We start from the raw sequence: 16,186 nt of genomic DNA, 5'->3' as shown, positions 1-16,186 counted from the left end.
GAGAGAGAGAGTGTGCGTGCGTACATATGCAAGTGTGCATGTGTGTATGTGTCTGTGCGTGCGTACATATGCAAGTGTGCATGTGTGTGTGTGTGCATGTGCGCGCGTGCTTGCTTATACGCGCACGCGCGCGTGTGTGTGAGTGTACGCATTAACTGAATAAATTGTCTCTGATTCATTAATACAGGACATTACTCACATATCACTCATGTTTTGCACATTTTACTTTGATCATAACTTATGAAAGGAAATAAATTCCTAAACGAATGCAACATTTGTGAAAAAACACAACTGTCACAATGTGATGTGAACTGCATGTAAATATCACCTAAATTTGGAGTGAGAGGTGTAGCTTTGGCCTTCGCCTGAACCTTGACCCCAGGTAACTCCTCCCACCTGTCAGCTGTAGAGGAGCTCACAGGAACCACCCCCTCTCTCCTCCTCTGGCTCACGGATCTGCGGTGCATGTCTAAACATGCTGAGACACACCAGGAGAGGGTGGAGACTAGAACGGAAAAAGCTAGAAAAACCGGCATGCATGACAGACTGTGAGACAGAGAGGAGGCTCCACCAGAGGGAGGAGAACGAGTCTTGGGTGTGAGAAAGCAAAAGGGAATTCAGTGTTAACGCTGGCTCGATGCTGAAAGAAAAAGCAGCACTGGAAGTGAAACAGGAGAACAGACGGGTGAGAGACAGTGGAATGAAATGTGTGAATAATGTGTGTCACCTTTTTTGTCTAACTCTTTTTCCTGTTTCTGGTTTCTGTCTGAGCAGCTCCTGGTTCCCGTGGAGAGGCGTGTTGAACACAGATCACCTCTGGGGTTTTCGTTTACAAACATCAGGATGAATGAAGAGGAGGATGAGGTGCACAGAAAGTTGACTTTTCACTGATCAGACTGCTTTTATTGGCCACCTCACTCGTCTAGAGCTACAGCAGGAGCACGTCTACTGATGTAACGTTGCAGGAACTGAAAGATCCTGCAAGCACTGAGCAGAGCTCCTCTTGAAGCACCAGTAGGAGGATGGGATGGGACTTTGGGAGTGCTGAGTTGTCTCCTGGATGTCAGAACCCCAGGAACAAATGAGTACTAGTGGATTTGGTAGTAGTTCCAGCTTGCTCCAGGGCAGGCGTTTCTACTGCCGGGAATGGGCCTTGGAAAAGCTGCGTCGGTGTTTGGATGCCCGCTCCCTGACTGGCCGAGCGCCGGGCCTGCTGGTGACTGGAGGACCTGGTGTCGGTAAAACGGCCCTGTGCACTGAGGTGGTGTGGCCCACCTCAAGGGCAGGCCTGGCAGCCCGGCTGGCAGAGCGCTGCCTGGCCTACCACTTCTGTCAGAAGGAGGACCAGAGGAGTGTGGTGCTGTGGAGGTTCATCCTGGGTCTGGTGGACCAGCTGAGGGCTTCCCCTCTTCTCTCACCTGGATATCAGGAAATCCTCCAAAGAGAGTCGGTGTCTTCTGCTTTAGAGCTTCGCAGCTGTCAGAAGAACCCCGCGGACACCTTCAAGAGGTTTGTGTTAGGCATTTTAAAACCATCACCAATCCTTACATCCATGTGGTTGATGAGCGGCACGTAACACTTTGTCAAACCGGCATTGAGGGAATTTTCCCTTCTGGATTACTGCCAAATAAGAGGGAGAGTCAGCGTGTGTGTTCACGTTTAATCGTGTGACCGATTCAAAACTCAACACAGAATTCATTTATTTGTTCAGGATAGACTTGTTGACGAAAGTCAGCCTGTGAGAAAAAGGGTTCATCGGATTCAAACATCAGCAAAAACCTGCTCTGCAGCTTCGGTTTGCTGTAAACGACCCGTTTAGACCATCAGCTGTTTTTACTAAACACTTTGTAACCGACTGCTGATTCCATCTCTGTTCCCTGAATATTATTATTTTAACTCTGATTTGTAGATCTCCTACTGGATGAACTAACACATGAACCGCAAGGTGGATTTTAATGAAACTCAGAAACGAATCATCGCTGAGCCGACAGATATTAGAGAACACCAAAAAGGCCAGGATTTCACACATATTCAGGTGTAATTTGGTGTATAGTTGTTGAGAGTTATCATCAGAGATCTAATCGATCAGTGGTTCCCAAACATTTCTACTTTAGACTCACAAAACAGCAAATGTCAAGAGACGCGACACTAAAAAGCTAAATGATTCAGAGCATAAAGAAAACCACTTAAGCTCGTTTTCTCTTCTGTGTATGACAATTTAGGTGAGTTTGTGTTATGCTAGAAAATACAGCTTCAGCAATTAATTTTAAATTTTATTTTGAAATCTGGAAATCTTTTCCACACAGCCTGTGTGGTTTACCTTGATGACCCACAGTAGGGACCCGACCCTAACACTGGAAACCACTGTAACAGGTCAGGGTCAGCTGACCCTAACCCTAACCCTACTTCCTGTTTCAGAGACAAAAGCTGTGAACTCTGTGGATCAAAACAACAGTTTTATTCCACAACAGAAGTGTGTTTCCACTAAGCTGTCTCACAGCATGTAGGTGCAAAAACTTTTGACCGTCAGTGAAGCGACTGAAAGCCACAACAGCCGCAGGAAAAGAGACTGGCAGTAGCCATTCTTCCTCTTCTTATATTTATTTCACCTCTCATAATGTGGCCTATTCACAGCCCGCACAATGGCCCTCCAGTGTGAATGAATGCTACAGTGTAATTTACAACACAACATCCTTTCAGAGAGGGGAGGGAAAGAAGAACAAAGAGGTGAAAAATGCCTCCAGTACCCCGGCGACCATCTCAGCACCAGCCAGCGAGGTCACCATCCTCTCCAGGACTTTAAAACTCTCCCCGTGTGTTTGTTCTGTCATGAGTCGCGGCCCTTTTATGCTCCTGCTGTGTTTGCTCTTCTTTGGTGTGAAGCACCGAACTGGATTCCACCCTCCCTAAAGACTGGCTCACAGCCAGCCGCTGGTCTGTGTTTGCAGCGGGGAGAAAGTGGCCGTAGGCGAAACTCCACCATTTGAGGACAGCCGTCGACAAACTGATGAAACACGGGCTCACATTTGCAGGGAGGAAGCCAACAGAAAGTGGGGTGTTAAGTCTCAGAGCAGCTGGTTGCTGCTGCTGCTGCAGTCAGCGGGTCATTAACGCTGCACGGACTGTTTATGTGTCGTGCTGCTCCGGCTGAAGTTCAAAGAGTTCGCCTCTTTGTGAGAATTTAAATAACAGCCACAGAAGCTCCAGGAAGTCTCCATGTTTTATGGTTTCTCTTTGTCCAGGAGCAAACTCTGGTTCAGCCTCGTGTTCACAGCCTTTACAAACACGCTGAAAAGCTCAAAAACATTTCACTGAAACAATGTGAGCTAACACGTTTCTCAGGCAGCGTGCTCCGGTCTCTTGGTTCACAGGAAATAAGGGCTTTAAAGGCTTTCATGCAAATACGTTTGTCTTAAATGTTCCTGAAAATGAAGTCGAGCTTGTCTCACAAACAATAGAAGTCTTCACACTTATTCTAGCCACAGTTACGCTAGGGTATAGGACCACTGTTCTCTCAGTGGTTGTGCTGAGAGCTGGTGTCCATGTCTAGTAGGTAGTTGGGCGAATGGCGGGGGACAGACTAGACACGTCTCCAGTCTCACAGAGACACACAGAGACACACAGAGACACACAGAGACAAAACCAGTCACATAAGCCATGCTGCCACTGTTGGGAGTTATGGGAATTTCTGGCTGGGGGTGTTGACAGGGAAAATACAAAGGCTCATTCCTATCAGTCATTGTGTCTCTGTACAACATTGGCCCTTTCAGGACTTTGCTAAGACGTCAGCTTATCACTACTGTCTTTGGTGTGTTCTGTGTCTAGTTTCTAATTCCATTTTTGGTTCTTTTTAAAACACAGGATAGGTTTTTCTTTACCTTGCTGACGTACGTTTCGTTTGCCGACTGCAAAACATCCTCAGAGCTGATGCTGATGGTGGCGTCACTTCCTACTCCGTTTAGGAGATGTGGATGTGGGACCATGAACAGAGACGATGGAGTTTACTCACTGGATCGCGCATGGGACTGCATCATCGGAGAGGGGAGATCGGGCAGCAGAGGGCGACAACGTCCTCTGCTGCCCGCGGATAAACGGAGTAGGAGGTGACGCCACCATCAGCGTCAGCTCTGAGGATGTTTTGCAGTCGGCAAACGAAACGTGCGTCAGCAAGGTAAAGGAAAACCTTTTCTGTGTTTTTAAAAGAACCAAAAATGGAATTATCACTACTGCTTTGGCAGTGAGTGATGTGATTGGTCAGCACCAAAAGGAGCCCACGGACATGAATATAAACATTAAGATTTTTTTTCTAGAACGCCGTCATTTAATTCGACTTAAAGATCACTGATCACTCAGCACTGACCCCGGACACTCACGACCTTCATATAAGGCAGTGCATAACCAGCCTGGGTGTTAAATTGGATGCTAGCCTTACGATGACACAGCAAATAAACATGGGGATAAGGTCATGCTTCTGTCAACTGCGCCGACTGTCACATCTAAGATCAATCTTGAAAAAAACACACCTGGAGTCTGTGCTACATGCATTTATTATATCCAGACTAGACTATCCAAATTCTCTCCTGATTGGTGCCCCGGCATCGCCTGCTGGGTGTCCAGAATGCTGCAGCTAGATTCCTGGTGAAGGCTGCTAGACGCACCCACACCACCCCTACCTTAGCCGCTCTTCATTGGCTGCCTGTTGCATTCAGAGTTAAGTTTCAGATCTTGCATCTTGTATTCAAAGCCTTAAATGGTCTGGCACCAATCTACCTGCATGATCTTCTGGTGCCCTACGTACCAACCCGACCGTTGAGGTCAGCCGACCATCTGCTACTAGATGTATGACAGGTGTCTTCTGTGGCAGTTTTGAAAGCAAACTAAAAACCCACTTCTATGCCCTAGCTTATGATGGTTCTTATGTTTGATTGTTTTTAATCTGTGAACTCCTTACGTTTCACTATGACCCTGATTGTGTTGTAAAGCGCCTTGAGGGGTTCCAGGACTCTAGAAGGCGCTATATCAAATACAGGCCATTTACCATTTATTACCATATGACTGGTTTTGCTATTCCCCCACTGTGTTTATTGTTTTTATGTTTTTACTGTTTTCATTGGTCCCTAGTTTAAAATTTTTTCATGACCCTTTTGGCAGCTGACACGCTGTGGGAACATGCGACTTATTAAATAAAGTAGTATGGTATGGTAATCTGACACCTGCTGGATGAGGAGGATTCTACCTGAGAAGATCAGGTTTTCATTCCTTTTATTATCTTTGAAAATATTAAAGCCTAAACTGAAACATCATAGCCTGGCCACGCTCCATTGACGGCTTTCGGTTGTGGGGCGGGTTCTACCGTAGTCTTTCAAATGATCTCCGCATTCCACTGGACAATGAATGTGACATACTCTTGTTTCACTCTGTTGCATCATCCCACCCACCAGGCATACAGAGTGCCCTGATTGGCCCACAAAGCGGATAAAGCTCTGTGATTTGTTCACTAAGCAGATAGAGCACTATGATTGGCCCACCATTATGGACCAATCACAGCTCTTTATGTGTTTGAAACCCCTCTAGAGAGCTGTGATTGGCTAGCCAGAGTCCTGGTAGGAGCTGCTGAGGTTCCAATGGACCATGCCTAGACCATTCTTTGCAAAGCAAGAATTTGGTCTAGTTCACTAGGCTAGAAACATCATGCTTCTGACCTCTAGTTCCAGCTGGAGAGCCGCTACCTGCTGGCCTGAGATCTGTTGTTTTTTTTTTACAGCCTCAGAGGACAGATGAAGTGACATACACCCTGTCTTCATGAGGATGTTTGGCGCTGACTCAGCCTTCTAATTACTGCAGGTGTCACAGTGACGCGTGCCTCTCACTCGGTTCCACCACAGCACAGCTTCAAAGGTCACGCACAGATGTGTGTCCAGCGCCGCACAACCTGAATCACATAAGCAACTATAAAAGGTTAATTGCACTTCCTGTGTGTGTGTGTGCCTGGTGTGGGAGTGCCGCTGTATTCAGATGACTAAAGCTCACAGTGGTGTGATAAGCATGTCGGGACTCAGATGTCACAGGATGGGGTTTCAAAATCTACTTTTAATTGCAGGAAATGGCCAATAATAAAAGTTAAGGCTGTCATTAAGGAGCTTTGCTCTGTGTGAGTGGTGGTCCTTCAGGGTTTTGGTTCATTAAGTGTAATTGAAGTTTAATTAACTGCAAGCCTTTGATCATTTAGAGCAGCAGGAGGTTTTGGTGTTATTTGTTCCCCTCAGCTTTTCTTTGTGTTGGTCAATAACATCTGATCATCTGACCATGAGCAGGAGGTGAAGCGTTCACCTCACGCACGTGTTGCTTTTTGAAACATTTCTGTGCAAATGTTAAAAGGGTCTTGGATGCAAAGTGCATAAAAAATAGACTTGGTACTACACTTGTGGGACACATCCAGGACGAGCCCCGCTCACGGCCGTCGGAAACACACCCTTTGACTTTGATAGCAGCGACTTGCTGATTGCTACACCTGAGGGATGTTAGGCTTACACATCCGGTAGAAAGCTGGGGTGAAACGGCTTCAATCACCAATATTTCAGGATGGTTTACTAAATTGAACATAACACCTCATTTTGATTCCTTATTTCTGTTTAATTGTGGCATTATCATAAAAATAAATGCATGAGAAAAAAGCTATTTTAAAGATGTCTAGTGAGAAAAATATTTAATTAAAAAGCACCACATTTTTTCAATAAGAGTCTGTTGCAGGCATTAGTGCCTCTGCTTCAGTCCTGTCAGCAGGTTGCTACATCTGTTGTTCAGAAGAAACTTGGCTGCATGGTTGATTTTGGCCAGAGGCATTTTGGTCCTTGGCAGTCCGAAAATCAATTTGGTATCTTAACATTTGCTGAAATATGATGTCATGAGTACCTTTCACAAGTATTAGGACCTTTTTTTTGTTAGAATATGTTGTTGGTCATTTAGTTTTAGTTGGTTGTATTTTCCAGCTGTTTTCATGTTTTTATGGTGTAATAGCTCAGTTAGAACATTTCACGGGTTAGTTGTTATTGTTCTAGTGTTAAAGGGACTTCTCGGACTTTTGAATTTTTATGCTCGCGATTGCCCCCTCAGGCCAGAAGTGTAACGGCAGCTTCAATAGTAGGCTCGTGCACGAGGCGCACATGCTGTACGTGCACACTCCTTAACGAAAATAACAGCTGAGACAGTCCCGTGTGTGTGTGTGTGTGTGTGTGTGTGTGTGTGTGTGTGTGTGTGTGTGTGTGTGTGTGTGGCCTGGAGGACAGGAGAACGCGCAGCTAATTACTTAAATAATTTGGTTCTGTACCTTTCTCTTCAGCACAGCCGACAAAGGTTTATGATGGGTCAGTCCTCCTGCATGCTCAGATCATTCCTTTCCCTTGCTTGAAAATGTCACATTGAGGGTGTGGATGGCGGCGGACCATGTGTGGTGGAGCAGATCAGGAGACAGGAATGCAGGCACGGATGAAATAAAAGTAGTTTTAATGGCAGAGCGGGAACGGCAGAACAAAAACAACGCTGACAACAAACAATGATCCGACAAAGACATACAAGAAGGGAGGCATAAATACACAGAGGAAAATCAGGAACACATGGGCGGATTAACACGGGGCAGGTGAGAACAATAAAGACTAATCAGGCAGGAGAGAGACACAGTCAGGGAGGCAGGAGCAGATTGTGACGGAAAAATTGTTCCAAAATGAACGTTGAACCACATCTTTTTTTATCCGTGAATTCAATGCCGTTCGGCGAGTCTCAAATAAAAATTTGGGCATCTTACTGTAAAAAAATATACAATTAATGTAAAAAAGAAACTCTGAATAAACTATGTTCACACCCAGGATCGAACCCAGGACTTCTGCACGAGAGTCAGACATTTTACAAGGTGAGCTATGCACCAATAATATTAGATGTATGTATCTGTAACTTTTTTATCCTTTGACAGCTGAAACAAGGTCAATCCAAAGAATGGTTCGGAGCGAAAATGGCTATTTTGTTGCTAATTTGCAGGAAATATCTAGAAGAAAGTTCTACAGAAAGTAGCTAAGGGTCCTCAGAAATGTAGCTAGGTTCATCACTAGGCGTTAGGAACAGCGACAAAGTCACTGAGTTGACACTGCCTCTCTCTCTGCTGCTAAATCTACTGATAGCAAATGCTACGGGCGACGCCTGAGTGTGAACGCGCATGAAGCAGCCTGCTCGACCCGAGCAGCTCTCTTTTTCTGTGATTTTACAGAAAAACAGGCAATCACAGTAAAAATGCCAGGGCTCATTCTACAGGACCAGAGCATTGCAGGAGAATGTATGAAGAAGACATTTATTATTTCTATACATGTTTTGGCTGTCAAACTTCCATAATGTCCCTTTAAAAAGCTCATTTGTTCATAATTGTTGATGGAATAAAATAAATCATTGAAGGTTCTGTTAAAATCAGCTGTAATGTTAATCTCTCTGATGACTACAGGTGAGTGGACCTGGTCAGCCTTAAAAACAGACATTAACACTAATAACAGCACACACACACACACACACCCTGTATTTATAGCAGGATGAGTAGCCTGAGCTTAGCCTCTGTGTGACCTGTTCATACCAGACAGGTGTTGGAGGTTCAGCATTGACTGACACACACACTCAGACACAGAATTTACACCAAATCTGGGACAAATAATCATTTTGTGATTTCTACCACAACATTCATGTCCATCCATTGAAGTGGTTGTTATAAAATCTCTGTATTTATAAAGGGTGATGCATTGGGTCAGCTGAGACACAAATCCAGTGATTTATGAGTTCATTATAGTTGGGCTCACTGCTTGATAACATTCAGTAATCTCATAACCATGTCCCGCTCTGTCCTTGGCCTCAGTGGGAGAGGACACAAGTCTGGTTTTATTAGGACACGATGAACACAAAAACATCATTTTACACTAACCATGGCTAATAAAAATAAGGGATTTCTTCACACATTGTTTATTTGATTTACTTATTTTGTTCCTCTGCACGTCTCACTCATGAAGAACCCTCTCAGGTGACTTTAAAGTATTTTCCCTAGCGATGGGGGCAGTAGATACCTAAATCGTTGTAAGCAAGTGATATTTTTGTGTTTGAGTAAGACCTTACCAACGGATGGCCATTAGGGTTAAAAATACCTGGGAGCACAACCTCCAGCAAAATGACAAGTTCATCAGACTCCATTCTAGGGGTGGGCAATATAAATGATATAAGGTAGAAACGATATAAAATTGGGTAATGATAGAGTTTTTGGCTATATCGCAATACCACCATGTCGCAATAGCACATGACTTCATTAAAGGTGCTTTTATACGACACACCATGCCAGCATATTGGCGTAATATTACCGCAATGGCATGCCTATAAACGTGCCATGCCGGCATGGCGTTGCGCGAATATTGCGGCATTCGTTCCATCTCGTTTGATAGTAATACATCCGCATCAGCACCTCACCTCTGACGGCTAAACGGGTGTCAGCCCCGCTAATCCCTTTGGAGTGACTGTGACTCTCCACAAGGATGGGTCAAATGCGGGGATGTAATTTCACCAGTGTGTGATGATTACTAATGAGACTTTACTAATAGACTTAAGCCGGGCGGACACTGTGCGACTTTTTCACTCGCAGCGTTCAGCTTCAGCTCAAACTGTACGACTTCCTCGCAGGGCAGATCTCACGAGTCATGTGCTCACACTGCACGACCCAGTTCTCGGATGCGACCTGACTGCTCACACTGTACGTCTGGTAGCAACACGTCGGACCTAAAAATATGCTAAAAATAGCAGTTTTTACACAACACGTCAGACTTTTTTGTCTTGCCTGTTGTCCTTCGGGAGTGCTGCAGGAGGACACACAGGCATTTATGGGGGTTGGATGAGCAAAACGAAATAAAGAAAGTAAATCTGTGTTTTGTGATCAGTTTAATTTGACATGAGCACGACAAACACGCTTTCTTGACAATTTTTGTGAGTAAAAAAACGTGTAGAAACAAAAACGAACAAGGTGTGTTATTAGGGAAATAGCGAGCAAGCGGCATTGATGCAGGATTGCGCATGCGCCGAGAGCGGTTCTGATACATTTTGGGTCGCAGCTGCTCGCAGCGCCGCTTCAACAGTGCGATACCCTCACAAGGGACGAGCGAAATATCAAACACGCCAGAAGTCCGTGCGACCTCACGACTGCTGATCGGCAGCTGGTCACGTGGTGTTAATCGCCTCTCGTAACCCCCTGTACACTACACGACCGCTCGGCGCAAAACTCGCCCCAATGTCGTGGATTCTCGCACGACTGGAAAATCGGCTCAAAAAAGTGAAAAAGTCGCACAGTGTACGCCCGGCTTTACACCCACTCCAGTGTATTTTAGACCAGATTTTTATGGTTATATGTTACCAACTGGGCATCATTTAATTCATTTTCAACAACATTTCTATAGATATTTCCAGAGGTTAATGGTAAAAACTACACATTGTCTCTTTAACTCTGGCATCATTCTGCTCATCTTGGTTGTCGTTACACTTTTTATGCAGTTCTTAAGTTGAAAACGTCTTGCCAGATGAGAGTAAATCCCAGATTGACTGTTGTTGGATTTTACGGCAGTAGCCAGTCACATTGTCTTCACAAATCTCCACACAAGAATGCTTTTGGTTTCACAAGCCAGTAAATTTGTCATGTGGAAGAACCATAAGGGATTGAAAGTGTGCTTGTGGGTGTGTATCAAGCACATGCATAAGTAAGAGCATGCTCGGTGTAGAGCAGAAAACGTCAAATGTTCCTCTAACCTGAGTCACCTGTGTGTGTGGGAGTTGTCACTCAAGGGCATTTCACAGCTCCTTTTGATTTATCCAAGTTTTGAAATGTTTTATTGTTTAATGAAGCACTCCCTGGTTTAATGGCAGCACAGAACTCAAACCGCCTGGAGCCATGGCAGGATAGCTGCTCTTTTATTGATCAAAACCGTTTCATTTAGTCTCACTGTTAGAGTTCTGATCCGCTCTGTCAGTCTGTTTAAGAGAAAATCCTCTCATTCCTGTCATTCTTTTCAACTTCATCATCCGCCCACATTTCTCGCTGTTTTTACACAGCTGTCTAAATCTTCTCCCTTTGGTGTCTGCCTCTTCCTCGTGCATCTGTAGAGCTGTGCTGGAACCCCTGTTGGACCTCCCTCCTCCTGCACAGACCCTGATGGTGGTCATTGACGCTCTGGATGTTCATTACAGACCAGATGAAAGAGTTGGGAAGAGCGGCTCCATTGCAGAACTCTTGGCTACCAATCAGCATCTGCTGCCCAACTGGCTGCTGCTGGTGTGTTCAGTGCGCCGCCAGAACAAAGATGTGTGCAAGATGTTCTCAGGTCTGTAACACGTGGCGAAGCACAGCTGCAGGGTGAAAAGTGATCATAAATTAGACTAAATTTGCCAAATATTAGCTTGAATGTATGGCTACTTATTTGTATTTAATTTGAAAAATAAGCGTAGCAGTCTTTGAAAACTACCAGTATTTAAAAAATGTAGTGTTTTAGCTATTTTAGCTAAAAAAAAGTTTCTTTGTTTTAGGTTTCCATAGGCTCTGCTTGGATGATCTGAGGAAGCCATTAGCGGTCCGTGATGTGCAGCAGTACATCCTTTGCCGGCTGGATGAAGAAGCAGCACTGCGTCGTCAGCTCACCCCCGACACGGCCGACATGCTAAATCTGCTACACATCAAAAGTGGTGGCTGCTTCCTCTTTCTGGAGCGTGTTCTGGATGGCGTGGCAGCCGGGTTGGTGGGTCTACGGGAGATCCGGGACATCCCTGGAACCCTCAATGGACTCTACTTGTGGCTCTGCCAGAGATTGTTTCCGAGGGGGCTCTTTGTCAACATCAAGCCTCTCCTTCATGTCCTCTTGGCTGCTCCATGGCCACTTACACCTCAGCAGCTGTTCACAGCAGTCTGGACTCAGGACACATCACTCAACATCCAGGACTTCCAGAGCAAACTCCATGCTCTGTCTCCTCTTCTGGTCGATGGCCCTAATGGAACCAAACTCCTTTTTCATGCCAACTTTACTGAGTGGCTGACTGATGTTAAGTACTGTACACAAAAGTACCTGTGTAGCAGGACTGAGGGTCATAGTATGCTCGCCATGTCTCTGACCCTGCAGGGACCCCAGCTGGACATCGATGGGATTTGTCAGCTAGCCACCCACTTGGTTAGCTCAGGTCACCACAAGGAAAACTCTTCATTATTAGCGCTGTGGATGTTGTCAACAAGTGTGCCAGCTCTTCCTCCCAGCTGCAGCCAAGCCCTCACCTCATGCTTAGCTCAGCTTCCTGCTTTGGTCAGTCAGGAAGTCCCTCAGCTATTATTGAAGAGCGGACTGGTCTCACCAAGCTGTTTTCCAGATGCAGATCTAAATGAAGACATGCAGTGGAATACTGATGGAGACCAACCACGAAAATCATTGGAGATGGAGGTGTCTGTAAAGAAGCTGCTAGACAGTGGCCTGTCTGTGAACCAGCCTACGTCTACAGGACAGACGTTACTCGCTAGAGCAGCTCATGATGGTTCTGCAGAATTGGTAAAATTTCTCCTGACACAAAATTCTGATCCACTAGTTAGTGATCCTCAGGGTCAAACGCCACTGACTTTGGCTTCCAGACAGGGTCACGTCAATGTGTTGTCTGTCCTTCTTGCATGGACTAAATGCCAGAGCACTGAGACAGCAGTGCAGATGATGGAGCACATTGACAATGAAGGCTGGACAGCACTGCGTTCTGCTGCCTGGGGTGGACACTGCGAGGCAGTCCGCCTACTTCTGGATGCAGGTGCAGAAGTAAATGGGTGTGACAGTGATTGTCGGACTGCTCTCAGAGCTGCTGCGTGGGGGGGTCATGAGGACATTGTCCTTACCCTCATCGATTATGGTGCACAAATCAATAAAGCGGATAGTAAGGGTCGGACACCACTTATTGCTGCTGCGTACATGGGACACCACGAGACTGTGGAGATATTGCTCGACCACAATGCAGACGTTAATCTAGCTGATGAGGATGGACGCACCGCTCTGTCGGTTGTTGCCCTTTGTGTCCCAACGGCAGCAGGAATCCAGAGTTTTGGTGAGGTGGCAGGGCTTTTACTTGAGCGTGGAGCAGATCCAGGACACAGGGACCATGATGGCATGACCCCTCTGCTTCTTGCAGCCTACGAGGGCCATGATGATGTAGTCGAGCTTCTGTTGGAGGCTGGTGCTGATGTAGATGAAACCGCTCATCCTGACGGGAGTTTCTCATCTGCAGCTGCTGTTACTCCGTTGCTGGCAGCTGCAGCAATGGGCCACATGAAAACAGTGTCCCGATTGCTTTTCTGGGGTGCAGCCGTGGATGCCATTGATTGTGAAGGCAGGACAGCACTCTGTTTGGCAGCAGCAAGAGGCAGCTTAGAGGTCGTCCGGGCCTTGCTGGACCGAGGCCTGGATGAAAACCATAAGGATGACCTTGGCTGGACTCCACTGCATGCTGCTGCCTGTGAAGGCCATCGAACCATATGTGCAGCTCTGACAGATCAAGGCAGTATGGCACGTGTTGGAGAGATGGACATTGAAGGACGCACACCTCTTATACTGGCTGCTCAAGAGGGTCATTGGAGCACTGTCAAACTACTGCTAGACAGACGCTCTCCTATTGACCACCGGGCATACGATGGACATTCTGCATTAAGTGCAGCTTTTCTGGAGGGCCATGCTGATGTTGCAGAGCTGCTCATGAAACGAGGAGCTGATACTGATGTTCGAGATGCTGAGGGACGACCTCTGCTTTACCTCCTGGTGCTCAACAATTGCCTTGACATGGCCGCTCTTCTCATAGAAAAAGGAGGCGTGCCACTTGAGTCCCGAGACTCTGAGGGCCGCACTGCACTTCATGTAGCTTCCTGGCAGGGAAATGTGGAGATTGTAGGTTTACTTTTAAACCACGGGGCAAACCCTAATACACAAGATGCAGAAGGGAGACCACCAATACATTCTGTGGCTTGGACCGGTCATGTGACAATGGGGCACCGTCTGCTGGAAGCCAGTGCTGTAAATATAGACCTTGCTTGCCATCAGGGGGCAACCGCTCTAAGCATCGCTTCCCAAGAGGGACATTCAAACATTGTGAGAATGCTTTTGGAAAAAGGTGCAAATCCCAATCACATTGATAAATATGGCCGCAGTCCAGTCAAAGTGGCAGGGAAGCATGGCCTTTTTAACATCGTCAGGCTCTTGGAGAGCTTTGGAGCTAAGCCATACCTAGGCCAGTTGCCTAATTCTAATACAGTTTCTCCTATGAAACCCAACAAGATCCCCTCCTTGGGTTTATCAGAGAATAATGCAGTTGAAGTGACAGGCACTACCTCCTCTTCCTCATTATCCTCTCCTGGCTCCACTGGAGAGCGGTTCCACTCATTGCAAAGCTCCCAGACCTCATCCACTTGCCACTCCCTTGCTACAGTACAAACAGTACCTGCTGACAGTCTCAGCTTTATCCAGCAGATCCAACAGCATTCATTGCCCCGCAGCCGTAGCCGTCACTCCATCCTCCCCCCACCCGGGAGCACGGGAATGGGCAGTCTACGTGGAAATAATCAGATGCAGCCCACTGGTATCCCTCACCCTGCTGTTTGCACAGTCACAGCCTCGGTGCACAGCTGTGATCTCTCTCAGAAAGGATTGTCACCTGAACTTGAATATCATGACAAAATAATGAAGCAAAACTCAAACCTGATAAAAAATAGAACGACCAATTACATCGGTGGTAAATGGCACTCATTCATGGCTTCTCTTGGAATAATGCCAGGCCAAGAAATCCCTCTAGGTGCTAAGAACAGAGAGAACCCTCCTTCGGACTATCCACACAGGCTTCAAAGCCCGTCTCAACCTGAAGCTTGGGATTCTCTAACCCATAACGTTTTGTCACCAGTTTGTTACAATTTTGTTCCCACACCACCTTGTAGTGCCTTGGCAGATGATGGTATGTTCACAATAACAACCACGGACCCACAGCTTCATCTCAAACAAGCCATCAAACTGCAGTTTGAAGGCCCCACCAGCGCAGCCTTATACAAGAGAGAGACACCCCTGTGACAATCAGTCAGATGAGACCAACAAGTCGGTCTTTTGTCACAAAATCTTTTATTTCTTTGCTTGGACTTGAGAGTCGGTGCTGAAGTATTTAACTTGATATGCTGTAAATGAAAAATAAGTACATTTCAGGTGAAGATGGACCCTTTTTTAATATTTTGGTTCAAGGAGAAGGCAGGTAAATGTTTTCCTTTTAGAAAAAAGATATAATTTCCTTAAAGAGGCCAGATGACCAAACTGGTAAAGAAAAAAGTTTACGTATTTTTCTATAATTTTCCTGTTATGTGCTGATGGGGCCGATTTGCGTAACACACAGCTGTTTTCTTTTTCTACTTCATTCATTTTTGCCATCTTATATGTATATTAGAGCAGAAGCACATCGGAGAAGGGCATAATGTTTTATTCTAACTTAATTTATTTGAGTTTAACATTAGAACCATTTAATTCTTTCGACAACATTTGCTTTTCTCTTTCCCTTTTTATTTGTGATGCGTTATAACGCTTACAGTTCAAACAGTCTGTTACCAAAATCTGAGTCTGTCCTAAACCACGTATGTTTGTCTATCCTGCCTGAGATCAGATGGGAAAAAAAAAATCTATTTTCTAAATTAAAACTGAAGGTTCATGATAAAATGTTAATTTGTTGAACATATTTTCTCAGTTGACCAAGCTTTTCTCTTGATAATTTTTCATTGTTGTTAATCACATTCTCTAATTAAAAAGACGATCAGTCATTTTTTCCTCACTGTGTGGTTATTTTTGAGATGTTTGCATGGGTATATTATGGCAGCACTTAAAAAACAAAATGTCACAGGCAGCTTCTGAAGTTGTTGCATCATGCAGAGATGAAAGTCAGCCAGCAGCCAGTTGGTTTCCATCTGGGATATTAAAACAAAACAACAGTTCTGAAACTTGAGAGGTGTTCTGCAGGTAAAACTACGGGTACTTTTCATCAATGTTTGATGAGGAATATTCATGAGGTTCTGAAACCACATTTTTGAGCTGTTTCCTAAAGTAGGTTATTTTAAAACGTAAAGGTTTGTCTCTATTGATGGAATAAG

At 45.5% G+C, this 16,186-nt stretch overlaps 1 protein-coding gene across 2 annotated transcripts in view; it reads left to right on the top strand.

Moving 5' to 3' along the window:
* ankrd50l (ankyrin repeat domain 50-like) overlaps window positions 1-15,859 on the top strand; it is a 21,964-nt gene extending 6,105 nt beyond the window's left edge. Inside the window, exons 1-4 of one of the 2 annotated variants that reach the window (XM_015965930.3) lie at window positions 489-685; window positions 775-1,509; window positions 11,164-11,381; window positions 11,584-15,859. In XM_015965930.3, coding sequence (XP_015821416.1) covers window positions 1,061-1,509; window positions 11,164-11,381; window positions 11,584-15,128 — 4,212 coding nt within the window. In that variant the 5' untranslated portion in view covers window positions 489-685; window positions 775-1,060 and the 3' untranslated portion in view covers window positions 15,129-15,859. Of the gene's footprint in view, window positions 1-488; window positions 686-774; window positions 1,510-11,163; window positions 11,382-11,583 lie in introns of those variants that run through there. The other variant, XM_070544059.1, reaches the window with a different exon arrangement.
* The last annotated feature ends 327 nt before the right edge of the window (window positions 15,860-16,186 follow it).

Source organism: Nothobranchius furzeri, chromosome 14 (genome assembly GCF_043380555.1).
Source record: "Nothobranchius furzeri strain GRZ-AD chromosome 14, NfurGRZ-RIMD1, whole genome shotgun sequence".
Taxonomy (NCBI): domain Eukaryota; kingdom Metazoa; phylum Chordata; class Actinopteri; order Cyprinodontiformes; family Nothobranchiidae; genus Nothobranchius; species Nothobranchius furzeri.
The sequence above is the reverse complement of the archived record's forward strand: the minus strand, read 5'-3'. Positions and strand labels throughout refer to the sequence as shown.